Below are 16,611 nucleotides of genomic sequence, written 5' to 3'. Positions count from 1 at the left end.
ACGTCTTTTATACCTAAGCTACGAGCTGCAAGGCTATCCAGCAAGTCCACCACCTCTCCAACTCCAGTTCCCGTTTCCGCTCCCAGTCGTCTTGCGTATGCACCCCTTCCTTGTTGCTGAGGGCGAAGCCACATGAGGCGGCGAGACCCGGGAGGCCAATCGGGCAAGGCTTAGGACCATGGCGGGAGCTGGATGTTTGATGCGGGTGGAGTCCGGAGAGGTGTGCAATGTCAAGGCGAAAAGGCGACATGGACGGATTCTGCGATGAGTCTTATTGTGTTTTCCAAGAATACCCTGTTGTCTCGGGTGCCAGTGTGAGATGGTCATGTTTCTTGAAGAAGTCACATCCCGCCCACATGGCTATGCGCCAATACACCCTTTTATCCCATCAGTCACCCCTTGCGGTCCAGCATGACTTGGATATCGATGTAGTCATTGTTCCAGCAGATCATCGGGGGTTAGTGTCGACCGAGGTCAAGTGCTCCTGCGAGATCATTTGTCAACTACGACAAGCCCACATCCTGCCGGGCCGTCAAGGCTGTGATATGCGTATTGTGTGTGGATTTGCGGATTAACTTCCAGAATAGCCCACGAATGACCCGTCAGGGCCTGTCATCCACACCCCTCCATCAGCCGGCGGAAAATAGTTCACGGTCGGTTGCACAGCGCTCCGGGTGGGAGAAGTTTTCTCCTTCATCAGGAATGCTACTACACCACTACCAGCATAACATACTATCGTCGAGAGCGCGGGAGGCTTTCTCCGTCGATCAATCAGATAGGTCGTCCTTTTGCTCGACTCAGCAGAACTCAAGGAATGGAATGCCTTGCATCTGCATCCCACTTATGCGGTGCGACGGGGTCACTCCGCGAACCGTGGAAGGGTCTGGGCGAGCTGGAAATCCTCGGATGGTTCGTACCGATGGCTGCTGGCTGCTGGCTCCCGGCTTTCTTGCCTGGGAGTTGCTCGCTACAAACTAGGCCTTTGGTGGCCGCTAGCTCCGGACGTGCATCATCCTCGTCCTGGGTGGTTGGTTGGTGATTCAGTCCGGACCTCGACTCGATGATCATGGCATGATGGGTGAGAAAGTTTTGTCAGTCACAGCCAGGATCATGGCAAAGTATGCGAGTGATAGATACATGAGGGAGTGGGGAAGTGACCAATGATTGGATGCCTGTCGCAAGTCGGCTCGAACCTACTAGTCCGACTTCGAGACAAGGTCTGCTTTAGCGCAACGATGGCAGGTTTGATCTGCGACTGGCTTTGTCTGCGTCTCAAGTTCAACCTCAATGTAGCCTGCTCGTCGACGCCTCGAACCCTTTTGCGATTGACCTTTCAGGTGGTCTGTCCTTTGCCGCTATCACTCCTTTGGGCACCTCATTCAATCCACCTGGGGATATTCCTCTGCCTTCTGGGATTCTCGGTGAACCCCGCAGGCCAACTCCCCTCAGCCATCCCTGCAGGCAGCCGTCACTAACAACCTTGGAAACTTACGGCCTCGCCCATCCATCTTCTCTACACACACGTTCAATTGCTGCGCCTGTCGATTTGCCCACACGCCGGCTGCTCGTTCCGTGCCTTCTGTTCCAGTGCTCATCTTCTGCAAGATCAGCCTCGACCGCGATCAGGTCACAAGCGAGATCCTGAACTAGGCATAGGCGTCGCGGTACCTTTGCCACTCCCTCAATCGTCTTCTGCCTGTCTAAGCCGTCAGTGCTCTGGGTGTGAAACTTTGGGAGAGCTAGGATTGATTATTCGAAGAGTCAAAAGAAAAAGGTGGACAGAATCCGCGGTTTATTGGGGGTCACACCGATCGCAAATTTTGAGCCATTAGCAGAGAAAATCCAGCATTGAAGGGTGGAGTGACCCCGTCAGAATGACTTCGACTGCATTTCGAGACTCGATGAATTCGTTGGGCTGGTCGAGAAGAGATCCGGATGTTCCAGCCAACACGTCATCGTCAACTCCCATCTTATCCAGACTATCATCGATAAATCCCTTTGGACGGAGAGGTTATGTCCAATTGCCCACACACGAGGCTCCCGGAGCGCCGCTACCAGCCCCGTCGCGGAGAGAGGAGGAAGAGGGTTGGTTCGCACGTAAGTCGGCATTCCACATGGCTTCTGCATGTTCAATACCCCCTCAAAGCAGACGCTCAGGGCCGAGGAATACTGACAATGCAAACCCGGACAGTGAGCCGCTGGGATCGTCTTCTGATTTTTGGCGGATGCAATCTCGCCGCTCTGGCATGTTTTGTTATCTGTTTTGCTCTGTTTCCCGTCCTGTCGCTCAAACCTCGAAAATTTGCGATTCTGTGAGTGTTCCGCCATGTCCCGACCCTCTTCATATTTTGCTGCACACCCTCACACTCTAGTCACCTGGGCCATGTGATAACGCGTAAACCCATGATGATGTCAGCTCTTCTATATTGAGACTGATTTCCACACTGGGGATGATCCTTGGCAATCAACCCTTGTGTCCCCATCGTATTTGGCAATCGAGAACTTAAAAATTCATGCATGTGTTTCAAAGCAGACGTGTGTGTGGCTGACGCGTCTCGATAGGTGGTCGGTCGGCTCTCTGATGTTTTTGGCATCTTGGGCTTTCTTGATGGGCCCGTATCAATATGCAGTACACTTGACTTCAGGCCCTCGATTACCCTTCACCGCCGCTTACTTTGGTTCCATCATCATGACCATCTACTTCGCCGTCGGGGTAGGTACAATATTTTTACACAGCTTCACTGCAGAATACCGTAGCTGACGTCTCGGGCCCAGCTTCACTCTACAATTCTCACTCTATTTTCTTCCATTGTCCAACTTGTGGCTTTGGTGTGGTACTTGGTCAGCTATTTTCCCATGGGAAGTACGGGATTGCGGTTCGCTGCCAGAGTGGGAGGAGGTCGAGTAGCGGCATGGATGAACGACTGAATGATTGCAGGCGATATGCAGATCTCCTCCATATCCTTAAATTCCGCGAGCATGACCCAACCCCAGGCTTGACCGGGACAGGGTTATGCCTGATGCAATTTTTGCCAATTTCCATGTTGCTTGCGATCCCGTGTCTCGCGAAGTCGGAGAGGCCCTGTTGTCGTCACAATTAGCCGACACGTCTCCGAACCTCTCGATCCCGGTTCCCGACATCTCTAACTGCGTCTGTGATCAATTCTCGCAGCTCTTGCTGACCCTCAGCGGTATGGAAATTCTCGTTGGCTGCCAGCTCTTCTATCCTCCGCCTAAACTCGGGATCGGGTTCTTGTTCGAAATTGGAAGTTGCATCCGCTACTGTGTCAATGTTGATGGTCATGTTTGGAGGTAGTGGTGGAGGATGCTGGATGCCATTTGGATGGGGCCCAGAGCGGTTAGAATCGGTAGCCGTAGAACCCTGAGCGGTATGTGTTTGGAGGTATTCTGCAACCTCTGGAAATTCTTGTTCGGAGACGAGTTTCTCCAGCGCATTCATGCCCTCCTCGTTCCGCACCCCCAGATCAATGTGCAATTCTTCCACCAGACATTTCGCGGCCTCCACTGTTTCGGCAACGAACAGACAGGTCTCGCCGTCCTCGTCCTTTAGATTGACATCCACCTTGAACTCGTCAATCAACGATCGTAATAGTGATACATGATTATAGGAAGCGGCCGCATGAAGGAGGGAATAGCCATGTGCATCTTGTGCAGAGGCCAGGTCAGGATTTGATCGGAGAAGGGGCAGTAAGCGGGAATCGGGATCCGGAGTTACAGCGGCCAGAAGGAATGGATTGAGGTCCGACATTGTTGAAGGAAGAGAATGGAAGGCTTGAAGATGCCCAAATTTCCTTGGATTCCTATTTTGATGTTTCGAGTCACTCGCAGGAAGGATCCGCAGGAGGAGCATTCTCAGTGGTGGATTGTGCCTAGCCTCCCTAGAATCTCCAACTAGAAATTTGAGCAGCAAGGCTGACACGGAGAAGAAACTCGACAGGCCGAATGCTGGTCCTTTACAAGGTGATGCTCACCAATAATTTGGATCCTCCAGTGACTCTTGAGTGATCCTTCCTTGCCGGTGACTTGCGAGTGTGAGTCATCAAAGATAATAATTAAATCAGGAACAGACACGGCTTGCCACGAATTCCCAAATTTAAATTCGCTGTGTGGCAACTTGATTTCATCCGGGCTGACCACTCTCATTACGTCCCCTCCTGGCCGTACGTCACGTCTCAAAGCCTAAGTGATCCCTTTTTCCCCTTGTTCAGCATCTCCTTGATCCCTGCGTCACCATGGCGCAGGATCCGCACCAAGTGGCCCAACTCTGCAAAACACTCGAGGCCGCCAAAGCCAAAGCCAAAGGCAAGGGCGGTAAGAAAGGATTCTCCTGCAAGAAAACATCCTTCTCCGTTGACGGATCTTCAGGCATCACCGTGGATTCATGGCGTTTTAACGATTGGGATTACAAGCGAGACGACCTTCCTACCTATGCTCGTGGTCTGTTCACGACCAAGAGATCCGATGGCACCCCTGAGATTGCCATCCGCGGCTACGACAAGTTCTTCAACGTGGACGAGGTTCCGAGCACACAGTGGTCCAACATCGCCCGCGACACCACCGGTCTGTACGAGCTCAGCGTCAAGGAGAACGGATGCATCATTTTCATGTCTGGCCTTGAGGATGGGACATTACTCGTTTGCAGCAAACACTCGACAGGCGCACGTGCAGATGTAGCACAGAGCCATGCCATGGTAGGAGAGAAATGGGTCAAACGACATGTGGAAAGTGTGGGCAAGACCACTCGAGACTTGGCGAAGAGATTACGAGAACTGAATGTGACAGCGGTGGGTGAACTGTGCGACGACGAGTTTGAGGAACACGTCCTGGAATATCCGCCCGAAATGGCGGGCCTGTACCTTCACGGTATCAATTTCAACCTTCCCGACTTCGCCACGTGGTCCGGACCAGAAGTACATGAATTTGCCGACGCCTGGGGCTTCAAAAAGGCGCAGTACATCATTATCCCGTCCCTCGACGAAGTCCGACAATTTCTGCACACCTGTGCGGAGACAGGATCCTGGAATGGCCGAGATACCGAAGGCTTCGTGGTCAGATGCAAGAAGACGAGCGGAGATGCGGCTCACGCCCTGGATTGGTTTTTCAAATACAAGTTTGAAGAGCCCTATTTGATGTACCGACAATGGCGTGAGTGCACGAAAGCGATGATTGCAGGCAAGCCACCCAAGTTCAAGAAACACAAAAAGATCACAGAAGAATATCTCCTCTACGCACGACGGCAATTAGCCAAGGATCCGAAAATTGGAAAGGCTTACAATCAAAATCACGGTATCATCAAGATGCGAGATGGATTTCTCGCGGAAAAGGGCCAGAAAGGGTCCGACATCATTGCACAAGAGAATGCGGAAGGCAATGGAGATGCGGATGACGATTCACAATCCAATATCGTTCTTGTCCCGATTGCCACGATTGGATGTGGCAAGACTACGGTAGCAACGGCATTGGTGAAGTTGTTCAATTTTGGACACGTGCAAAACGACAATATCGAGGGGTCAAAAGGTCGACCGCAACGATTCGCTCTGGCCATTACCAACGCTATGGCGGTTCATAAGGTAGTTATTGCCGACCGGAACAATCATCAGCGGCGAGAACGACAACAAATCATGGACGATGTCAGCAAGGTGGTTCCGGATGCTCGGTTTGTGGCGCTACACTATGTGCATGAGCCCAAAAATCGGATGCTGAATGATATTCGAAAAGTTACACGTCAACGCGTCTTAGATCGTGGGGACAATCATCAGACTATTCGAGCAGGGAGCAAGGGTCAAGAGGAGATCGTTGGAATCATGGAAGGGTTCTTGGAGCGGTTCCAAGGTGTCGACACCAGCGCATATCCGGACTCTGAATTCGACGAGGTGATCAATCTTGACGTGGCTGCGTCGTCGTTCGAAAATCTGGAAACCGTCATCACCCATCTGTACAATGCATACCCGGGACTGTTACCCGAAGAGATGCCAAGTGAAGAGGAGATGCAAGAAGCAATCGATTTTGCGATGGAGTCTCAAGTGAAGACGAAACACGATCTATCGTTCGGCAAAACCACGCACCGAGACAAGAACCAGAAGCAGAAGGGGCCAGCGCCAGATCAAGCGGTAGAGAAAGTATTGACCCTCCCGCAATTGATCAGCAAACTCGAATATTTCAGTATTCCATTGTCGGTGACCAACATCAATTCGATCCTTGGTTCGATGTTTGATCAGGCCAGTCCAGAAGAAGCCCGTATGTACCGGACATTGAGACAAACACGACGCATTCAAGGCGAATTCCATGTCACGCTGGTTCATCGAGCGTCGGCGGCACAGCATCCTGAAATATGGCAGATGTACACAGAGGCGTATCAAAAGGCAGTGACCAACAAAGACTTCAGGGATAAGAGCCAGCTAACCCCAGGCCTCGGACCTGCACGAGTCAAATTGGAGAGATTAGTCTGGGATGATCGGATTATGGCGTTCGTGGTGCGGATTTATCCTGCAACCGAAGGATCGATATGGCTCAGCGCCAATGCTATTACACATGTTACGGTGGGCACGGCGAAGGCCGATATTAAACCGGTCGAGAGCAATGGCCTTCTGGCTCGATGGGAATCAGGAGATGAGAGTGGTGGTGGTATCCAGGACAAGGAAGTGCCGGGAGGAGTGATTTTGGAGGGCAATGTCAAGGCGGTGTTTCAGCGCAACTTTATTCCTGGAAAATGATTTATCGGAGCTGGTCGGGATCACAATGAGCCATTGGGGACGACACGCAGAACACAGCGCGACAAAATGGCAGATGTTGAAAGTATTTTTGATTGGTTGACGAGGAAGACGCTGGTTGCCGGGCAGCGTAACTTTGGTTAGGCATATAAACAACACTCGGCGCGACGTGCCAGAATCACCGATGCAAGTTCCGTTGCCCCCGTCCTGTAGCCTATATTCCCCCTCTACCGCATATTACCAGGAACTGGCTCTCCATCACGATGAGTCGTTCTTTTGTTTCCATTTGGTACCAGTCATTTTGACCGAGAGACTTGCGGCATCACCGTAGGACGTCCATTCTGTTACCAATTGACCACCCTCTGCATCCACGTTCCCGAGTTTACCTTTGGTATTCTGCAGCGCGCCTCGAACTGCTGCACCCGGTTGCCAAGGAAAAACAACGGGAACTCCACATCTACTGCTACATCTGCTACCACCACACTGCTTCAACTTCTACGACAAAACTTTCTACAGTTGCCACTTCGTCCTTGCCTCCTCAATCCTTGCGGGCGTCTCTTCCTCCTCATCTGGAGCGATCACGGCGTCCAGCATTCACATCGGAACCTCGCGTTTGACCGTGCCCGCTCTCAATTCACCTCGCACCAACAACGCGCTGGAGCAACATCGTGTTGACACCAAGTCGTAGCAAACTCTGCTTCTTCCATTCAATCCTCTGTTGTTCAACGGTCCACACACGAAGGAACACCCCCAATCACCTGGACATCCTCACAACCGCGAGACAAACCTTGTCTAGACGCGCCCAGAAGGCTCGTGCGTCTCTCCCCAATCATATTGAATTCCTCACACCTATCGTCCTATGTTGGTAACACCGGTACCAGACTGCTTCCTCGACAATATCAACCTCCTTACCTCCTCTTGAATCCTCTGTCACATAGCCAAAACGCCATCACGGCGTCACATAGTCAAGATGCCTCTTGTAAGTCCATCTCCCCGCCGCACTCGCTCATATCTCCGTTACGCGTGCATCAATGCCTACTGAATGTGCCTTACAGGCCCGGACCCGACAGCGAGTAGTCAGCAGTGAACATGACGAGAACACTGCCGTTCAGCCTCCACGTCTGACACGTGCTAAAGCCGCCGGCCTTTCCAGTGCTGAAGACCATTCCTCCCATGCAAAGAAATCTCTTCAAACCAAAAAGTCTTCGACCGGTACATTGCATGGAATCCAGAGACGACGTGCGTTAGGAGATGTCACAAACGCAGCCAAGGGTGCAGAAGTAGTCCAAGAAGGCAAGAAGGCAGCGGGCAATAAAGTAGGACTTCAGTCAAAGGTAGCACAGCCTACCACGGGCGGTGTCCAAAAGTTGTCGCGCACCAACGCATCTCGCACGGCGCTGGGAGTCAAAGACAACAACGCCAAACCCAAATCTTCGTCAGACATGAAGAAGCCAGGAAGCGGCTCAGGTGTGCATAGCAACGCTCAGAAGAGACGGACTCAAACTTCAACGTCAGCTGTTCCCTCATCCAAAGATGCCACCCCCGATGTCGACGAGCCCCCTCGAAAGAAGTCCTGTACCGAAGAGGCTGTTGAAGATGCTCAAGCTGAAGAGGCATATGACATTGTCGCCGACCTGGATGCGGAAGATCTGGATGATCCATCCATGTGTGCCGAATACGTTCGTGACATCTTCGAATACTATTTCGCTCTGGAAGAGACGACCCAACCTAATCCTAACTATATGGATCACCAAGATGATCTCGAATGGAAGATGAGAGGCATTCTGGTCGATTGGTTGATTGAAGTCCACACTCGGTTTAAGTTGTTGCCCGAAACCCTGTTCCTTGCCGTCAATATCGTCGATCGGTTCTTGTCTCGGAAGGTTGTTCCTCTCAATAAGCTGCAACTGGTAGGCATTACCGCAATGTTCATTGCCTCCAAATATGAAGAGGTCTTGTCGCCTCATGTTGGCAACTTTGTCCATGTCACCGACGATGGCTTCACCGCCGAAGAGGTTCTCAGTGCTGAACGCTACACCTTGGCTACCCTCCAGTACGATTTGAGTTATCCCAACCCCATGAACTTCTTGAGAAGAATCTCCAAAGCCGACAGTTACGACATTCAGACCCGAACTCTGGGAAAGTATTTGATGGAGATCAGTCTCGTGGATCATCGTTTCTTGGAATACAAACAGAGCCATATTGCCGCTGCTGCCATGTATCTTGCTCGCCTGATACTGGAACGTGGCGCATGGGTATGTCGTCCACATCGTGATCTCTGGCCATGAGCTGATCGTTTTCAGGACGCAACTCTTACCAAGTTCGCTGGTTACTCCGAAGAGGAGATCTGGCCTGTTTTTCACCTCATGGTCGACTACCTTGAAGCCCCTGTCGCTCATGAGGCATTGTTCAAGAAATATGCAAGCAAAAAATTCCTCAAGGGTAAGCTTGTATTCAAAGTAAGACAACGGTCGTGACGTTAACGAGCTGTAGCATCGATCGTAGCAAGAAAGTGGGCAAAGGACTATGGTGCTAGCCGTCGAACTGGTCGCCCGCAACTCTTTGACAGCAAGATAGCACAATAGTCGTTCATGTCCTATTGATGCTACTATACAAGTACCTATTTTGAATGGAAGTTAGATCTTCCTAAAGATAGTGGACCGCATGAGAGGTTTTTTTTTTTTTTTTCCATTGGCAGCCTTTGCAACATAAGGTCACGCTTCATGTCCTCACCGTCATCCTCACGATTGCAAAATGATATTCACATAGATTAGCATCTCCGTTATTAGCACCACATCGATACTTCTACCCGTCACCAATCACCATCGACATCCCACCCGACACAGCGAGCTTCATCTGAGTTTCTGGAATCGTCGCACTTTGAAATAATCTACTCGAACTCAGGCGTATGGGCAGCAATGTCTCATGGAGCAACCCTTGATCCAAGACGTGAATTTCTATTATTGCCACAAACATTGCAGGTGACGTTTGAAAAAATTAAAGAAAAGAAGAGAAGAACCTTTGAGGAGGGCTGTTTCTACCTCACGTGCAAATGGATACGGCGAACATGGCGTCATGTGAAATCCGGCAAATGGGAATCGGGACGGGGGGAATGGGAATCTGTGTTTTTGAGTGACCAATGCTGAGTTTTTTTTAACTTGGACTTTCGATTTTGCTCTGCACACACACTCGTGGAATAGGACCAAAAGGGGACCAAAGGAAGCAAGGAAAGGATAGAGATGCTTTTTGGCATGGCGGGGCAGAGGGCATGGGAAAATGGGAAAATGAAATGAGCTCATTGGATTGCGAGCAGAAGACAGGCTGAGGTTGAGACAGCAGTGTCTGTTTCCCTTAGTAGTATCAGGTTATCCTATCCTATCCAATGAGGTTCGACTCATTACCACGATACCAAACTCTACCGGCATTGATTGCATTACATTTGCATTGACCATTGATTTGATGAATTACTGTATCCTGAACTCTGCACCAGTCTTTTCCTATCTCTTCCTGTCTATGTGTAGAATGTCGGTGTTGAAGTAGCCTTTGTTTGTGTATGAGTACTTTCTTGTACAGCGAAGAGTAGGGGATGGCATAACGTCACACTGGATAGCAGAACTGAAGGGCCGAACAGAATAGAACACATAGGGACTTGCCTTGTCTAACTTATCTATTTGTGTAATTTTTCTCCCCCCAGATGTTGGTCGATGACCAGTACCGCAGGTCACTTCCTGCTGTTAGATTGGGCATGACGAATTCTATCAATACGGGATTTCGTTCCTGTTTTCCTTCATTCGGTCGCGATGAACGATGTCGGATTCTGTGCCTTGATTGTATCATATCGGATGGTTGTGCAATGTTATCGTGGTAAGCCATCGGCATCGGTGGGTTGCATGCTTCGATTTGTCCTTCTTGGGTGGATAGAATAGCGAGGATTGCTGTCGAAGGGGCGCTAACGAGTGAAGGCCTCGTATTTTCTCGTCTGGTTCCATTCCCAGTTCTGCGGGTTTTCGGTCCCCGAGGGACCCACAGACCAAAAAGGACGAGGGAGACTGGCAAGAAGATCTGCATGCGGGAGAGATCTCAGGTCTGCGTCTCTTCTCCGGCGTGTCCCGGTAGCATATACCTGAGTGGCGGCTCCAAGGAATCTGACATCATGACGATTGAATAGCGTCGGTTTCGTTTTTAGACCTTCCATGCGCCTTTCCTCTTCCCGCCACCGTTGGTGCCGGGTGCCACGCTTTCTTCGCCATCCCTAACATCCACCTCGGTCGATATTCGTCCCATCCACTCCTCCCTCACGGCTTCCCTCATATCCTCCACCAGCACTGCGGCGTCTTCGTAGTCCAGGTCATCCCGCATACCGCGCCCGAAGAGGATCGTTGTACGTAGTGGTGCTGGTGGTTGTGCATTAGGCGGGTATTTCCTTGTATTGGAGCTCGTCGATGGTGGTGGAACATAGTTTAGTGGCGGTCGGGGTACAATGTGGAAGTGTACGTGCGGAACGACTTGTGCGGCTCCGGGCCCTGGAAATGGGATCAACATTTAAGGGTTGGACTCGTTGAGTTGAGAGAAGGATATGGTGTAGATCAAGTCTGAGCGAAGGTCATATACGGAACAGGCAGGGCTTACCATTGTTTTGGACTACATTGTAGTCCGCCTCCTCGTGCGGGATATCCGGCATGACGGCCTTTATCACGGAACGTGCGAGCATGGGTAACACTCGACCAATCTGTACAAGATATATGCGTATTTAGATATCTTGAACAAGATTGCAGGGGATGTGGGGGACTTGAGGAACATAAAGTACAGTTTGTGATTGAGATTACAAAACATCAATGATCAAAGAATCGGGGGGAAACATAAGAACATACCTCGGCGCTCTCATCAGCACTCAAACTGCCCACTTTGACGCGATGCTTTCTAGGCGCTACCAAAACATGGCCTCGTGTCAATGGCATGATATCCAAAAAGGCAATGACATGTTCGCTGGAGAAGAGCACGAAGGCCGGCGGATCTAGTTTCCTGCTGTCCAGCGATGCATGAATTGGTGCAGATATGGGCGAGATTGGTCCGTAGGTTGTTGATATCATGCAAAAGGGGCACGACGGGGAGAAATCGTGGGTTTGATGAGGAGGGTTGGCGGAGGAATTCTCGGGGATGAGATGTGGTAGGTCCGACATGTTTGGTTGATTATATGGATTTAGATGAACCAGAAATGATGGCAGAGATAAGTCTCTGAATATGAATGAACACCTGTAAGAACAGGAATGAAGGGATTTGGACGAAGTGGAATGGAGGAATTGAAATTGATGCACAGCCTCGGCACTCTGACTCCACTGAAAGGATGATTCAATGCCAAGGTGACATCCTCTTTTGGGACCAAAGTGATGCTGCTCTATCCCGCCTTCACCCGTCCTATCAACAAGTGCTGTGTGGGTCTTGCCGGTTCGCCTTTGGCCAAACATGCGAGCAGCGAGGGTGTGGAAGGAATCACACAAAATAAATTTCAGAGTGATGGCCAGGGTGCTGATCGAGGGTTTCTGTCAAACAATCAGTGGGTGTACATTGATTGTTGTTTGTTGAGTGTTCTGTCTGTTTGGAACGGGTCCTGCCAGATTACCAGCATGTATACACGTTTGGTTGACCCCTTTCCACTCCTATTCCTTCCCCTATATCCCGAATAGGATTGGTAACCTCCTTTCCAATTACGGGGCGCTGGCTTCCATTCAATAGAGAGGGAGCGGAGTTGCACCAGTATGCATTGACTTGACAAGGTACTGCGATGGCAGGGCGCAGCTCGGCTTTTGCTCCTGCACCAGAGCATGATCCCTTGTTGACGGGCATGGCGACGACAATGGAGTCTGCTGGTGTGTTCCCGGCTTGCAACCCACATTTTTCTTTCTCGGTGTAGGTTCTTTGTTTTGGACCTCGGAGCGAGTCACCGTTTCCCTCTTTTCGACTTTCTTCGACCCTTTCTGAAAGTCCCTCTGCGTATAAAATGAGTCTTTTTCCGGTTCCAGGGTCGAGAAACCCTCAGGAATATTCGTATATTTTACGACTACTCTCCCAAACGGCCTATCCATAGGGTCTGATCTGTCACGTTTCTAGTAAACTACCATGAGCAAAGAACAACGTCGGAACGCATTAGGAGAGGTATGCACAGGGGCTACAAGCCATGGCTTCAATGCACGAAGTACCCCGTGGTCAACCTGATGGATTTGAGGCATCTATAAAAGCATTCAGGATAATCATGGGTAACTCTCCGTCATTCTCTCAGTACCTTCGCGTCTTTCTGAGCTGTCCAGAGGTTCTCCGTTATCCGGACGGAAAAGTCTTTGTCTTCTTTCTCTCCCATCTCCCGCCGCTTGGAATCTCTGCCTTCTGTCATCTGTAAAACCAAGGAACTAATGGCAAACAGTCTGGTGTGAAATTCCTCCCTGTCGCCCTCCTGAAATTCCCTTCACGTGCGAAGAGGGGCCCCCTTTTTAGTTCGGCCATCCCGTAACTATGTATGGACTGAGGCAGAATCACCGAATCTCGTGTCTAGTTCGCGATTCTGCAAAAGCGGCTACTGTATAGCAAGCTTATCCGGATGTCCGGATTGTCGAAGGAGATCTTGACAGTACCGATATCATCCAAAAGGAGGCCCGAGATGCTGATGTTGTCTTTCGTAATGATTTCGCTCTTGGCATGCCGAAATGGCTGTTAACGGTTCCAGATCTCGCGAGTACCAATCATGTTCCGAGCGCACGAGCAATTGTCAGAGGACTGAGTGACAAATCCAGGGATCGTCCAGGCAGGTTCGGCTCCGGAAGCAATGCACCAAAGCTGACTTTTTCGTGGGCTATTGGATTCAAATATCGGGGGCGACTGTGGTTGCCGCGGCAGAGATCAAAGCCGGTCGCTTCGGAGAAGCATCTGACAAATCATATGATGATCTCCGCGACGAAAAAGAAGTGGGTTCGTTGATCTCTGCGAATCCTGCGCGAGTGGTCGATAATTTGGCATCACAAGAGCCGACCACGGTTCGGACCGCGTTGGTGGTGGGACCGCTCATTTACGGCGAGGGCAGTGGACCTGTGAACAAAAGGAGTATTCAGGCCCCTGAAATCACTCGCTTGACACTACAGAGAAAGAAGGGTCTCCGGATTGGAAGGGGACTGAATATATGGAGTAATGTTCACATTCATGATCTGGGAAACCTATTACTCGCTCTATTCGAGGCTGCCGTTTCCGAAAGCTCTGCGGTATGGAACCAAAACGGAGTCTATTTCCCGGAGAATGGAAAACTGGTAAGTCGCATCGTGTCCAATGATATAAGGTAAGGCTGACCATTACAGTCGTTTGGAGATCTCTCGAAGAATATCGTCCCAGAAGCTCGAAAGCAGAATCTGCTGGAGACTGAGGAAATTGAAGAAATAACCGCGGAAGAAGCGAACTCGTTGAGTGCCCACGCCGCTGCAACTTGGGGAACGAACGCGATCTTGACATCTTCAAGGGCTCAGGCACAGTTACATTGGTCACCTTCGGGGGTGAGCCTGCTGGAAGAAATTCCAGAGATCGTCCGGTCCGAAGCCAAGGCCATCGTGTCTCGTTCGACTTTGTGATCCACGGCTTCCACATCAGGACCTCGAGCTATGTGTTAAGAACCAAGGATCTGTTGGTGAAATTGTTTCGGTTTGCCTTTCAAGGCATGATCAGACATCGCTGGGATTGAAGAATCACACCACCAGGGGAGCTTCTCCTTCAGGTCCCCTGTCTCTTGAATTCGGGCGGCTACCGCGCGGCCCCACCACATATGTGGTTGGTGGCCTACCCTCACTTACTGGGATCTTTTTTCAACTGGGAAAAACTCATCACTGAGACGTACGGGGAATATAGTTGTCACACGCTTCTCATTCCAATTGTGGTCTTTGATGAGAAGGGACAAGAAGACACCGGTAGTGGCAGCGGTGAATTGTCGGAGAAAATGGGAGTGGCTGAGATGATAGAAAATTCCTGGTGCGGTTTGAAGTTGTGATGTTGAGACTGATCATTATAAATAGCAGAGCACGCAAGCGAATTTACATATTACATCGTCAATATTGGTGATACTCGAACCCGAATCTATTGTCCAGTCTCGGCGCATTCTTGAGACGGAGGCCTTGTCAATACTTAAATGGCTGTTTTGCTACCCGCCTCAAATGTATTCTGATACCCTGCTCAGCTTGACCAGGATTTCAGGGGTTTGGGCACAACTAGAAGGCCACCACGCCATCGTTCAGCCTCGTCCCTTTCCCCGAAAATATCTTGGTGTGTTTAATTAAAATGGGATCCTGGATCTGAACCTGCTGACGGTGATACCGAACCATTCAATATTGTGACGGGTATGCTTTCAAAGTCCCTTCCATGGTCACAAGAGGCCCCGATGGATCGACATGGCTCAACGCGCCGTCCCTCCACTTGGTACGACATATCGAAGCCAGGGCTGTTGAGAGACTGGGCTTCACATAGGTCCAAGGCTTTCTTTCGATTTGTATCAAGTCTTTGCAGATGAAATCCCAATGATCAGGAAAAAAGAAAAAAGAAAGGGCGGAACTTTGGCTGTGGAAGATCCGATCCAGAGATTCTTTTGATCCGTTCCTCCTCATGGTCCATGACGACTTTCTCATATCGTGGATGTAGCCACACAACACCGTCAAACATCTGCAAAAATGGTGCAGGTGGTGTTGCCAGGTGTCCCAATGGCATGTACACTGTCATTTCATAGCGGGTTCCATGACTGATGGGGGCTGTGCATCTGCCTGGAGCATGTGGGTTTTCTCAAGGCGTTTTACGTAGTGGATTGGCCGATGTGCATGGAGTGCTATTCAGAGATCTTGATGCATGATCTCTTCTTCGTACCAGGGAGCGGTGACTCCATAGTGCAGGAGGTCGTGCAGGGGAGGCATCTTCGAGAGCAACCGATCCTTCAGCTCCGGGCTGGAAGTGTCTCATCTATTGGCGAGACGGAGATGCTATATCGGAAAATACTGCCTCAGCCCCTGTACTAGATGAATGATCGATAAGGCCTTCACCAGCGATCTCTCAGCTCAACATTCAAGAACACAGCTGCAGAGCGTTTATCCAAGGGCTAAATCACCACCACCAGGGTCGACGACCCAGCATCGGCCGGCCGTTGTATTCCGTACGCGTTTAACATTGGTATTGTCTGGGTGGGGAAGGGCATATGCAGGGGACACAGATATCTTCCACAGCCCCGGCCACCTGGAGTACATAGTGGATTCGACAGGATTAGTGCAAAAGATGCTGCATCCTGAGAATGACCCTCCAGCAGGATCCGTTAAAGACGGAAAGTGGAAAGAGTAATTCAAATGAAAAAGACGGACTTCCGACCAGAATCGAGAGCGAGAGTTGTTACTATTGCGTCTTTTACTCTGCCGTAGCGTTTCCTCTGCGTAAGTTATCGGGGCTTAGGGTCCACCGGATGTGCGCGTTGGACTTTTGTAATCCTCGACCAAGGATTCAATTGAAATTTTAAGTGCGTCTCGACCTTTTGCGCTGTCTCAAATCTGATGCGAGCTCCAAGCTTGAATAGCTGCTTCATGAATATCGTCATCGCGTGATATCTCTCTTCGTCATGGCGACGCCGTCTCGACCACCCAAACGGACACGTCAGGCTTGTGAGCCTTGTCGGTAGGTGGCCATTTGATTTTCCTTCTCTATTCGAACCTTGCTCATGCCGTAGATCAGACGGAAAAAATCGAGATGTCCAGCCGAGAGACCGGTATGCTCCCATTGCGCTAGACTGGGACAGCGCTGCACTTACGCATCCGCCTCTGATCAAAACACCCTCACTCCCACCAGCTCGGGACGGATTGACCGGATATCACGTAGACCT

At 50.5% G+C, this 16,611-nt stretch overlaps 6 protein-coding genes across 6 annotated transcripts; 4 read left to right on the top strand and 2 right to left on the bottom strand.

Annotated features, from left to right (window-relative positions):
- Nucleotides 1-1,874: 1,874 nt before the first annotated feature.
- On the top strand, nt 1,875-2,928 carry Z518_05850 (uncharacterized protein; the record flags this gene model as incomplete). Its single annotated transcript, XM_013416660.1, has 4 exons — nt 1,875-2,097; nt 2,192-2,312; nt 2,563-2,713; nt 2,776-2,928. The coding sequence occupies 4 exons, from the start codon at nt 1,875-1,877 to the stop codon at nt 2,926-2,928; spliced, it is 648 nt and encodes a 215-aa protein (XP_013272114.1).
- A 169-nt stretch (nt 2,929-3,097) lies between these two features.
- On the bottom strand, nt 3,098-3,769 carry Z518_05849 (uncharacterized protein; the record flags this gene model as incomplete). Its single annotated transcript, XM_013416659.1, has 1 exon — nt 3,098-3,769. The coding sequence occupies one exon, from the start codon at nt 3,767-3,769 to the stop codon at nt 3,098-3,100; it is 672 nt and encodes a 223-aa protein (XP_013272113.1).
- A 484-nt stretch (nt 3,770-4,253) lies between these two features.
- Nucleotides 4,254-6,734, top strand: Z518_05848 (uncharacterized protein; the record flags this gene model as incomplete). The annotated part of the gene is made up of 1 exon (XM_013416658.1): nt 4,254-6,734. One exon carries the CDS (start codon nt 4,254-4,256, stop codon nt 6,732-6,734), a length of 2,481 nt encoding a protein of 826 aa, XP_013272112.1.
- A 1,028-nt stretch (nt 6,735-7,762) lies between these two features.
- Nucleotides 7,763-9,316, top strand: Z518_05847 (uncharacterized protein; the record flags this gene model as incomplete). Its single annotated transcript, XM_013416657.1, has 3 exons — nt 7,763-8,986; nt 9,035-9,173; nt 9,225-9,316. The coding sequence occupies 3 exons, from the start codon at nt 7,763-7,765 to the stop codon at nt 9,314-9,316; spliced, it is 1,455 nt and encodes a 484-aa protein (XP_013272111.1).
- A 1,597-nt stretch (nt 9,317-10,913) lies between these two features.
- Z518_05846 (uncharacterized protein) lies at nt 10,914-11,911 on the bottom strand (the record flags this gene model as incomplete). The annotated part of the gene is made up of 3 exons (XM_013416656.1): nt 10,914-11,254; nt 11,361-11,460; nt 11,603-11,911. 3 exons carry the CDS (start codon nt 11,909-11,911, stop codon nt 10,914-10,916), a joined length of 750 nt encoding a protein of 249 aa, XP_013272110.1.
- A 1,412-nt stretch (nt 11,912-13,323) lies between these two features.
- Z518_05845 (uncharacterized protein) lies at nt 13,324-14,338 on the top strand (the record flags this gene model as incomplete). Its single annotated transcript, XM_013416655.1, has 3 exons — nt 13,324-13,401; nt 13,517-14,023; nt 14,072-14,338. 3 exons carry the CDS (start codon nt 13,324-13,326, stop codon nt 14,336-14,338), a joined length of 852 nt encoding a protein of 283 aa, XP_013272109.1.
- Nucleotides 14,339-16,611: the final 2,273 nt, after the last annotated feature.

This window comes from Rhinocladiella mackenziei (genome assembly GCF_000835555.1).
Source record: "Rhinocladiella mackenziei CBS 650.93 unplaced genomic scaffold supercont1.4, whole genome shotgun sequence".
NCBI classification, from domain to species: Eukaryota; Fungi; Ascomycota; class Eurotiomycetes; order Chaetothyriales; family Herpotrichiellaceae; genus Rhinocladiella; species Rhinocladiella mackenziei.
This window is presented reverse-complemented; position numbering and strand designations above follow the sequence as displayed.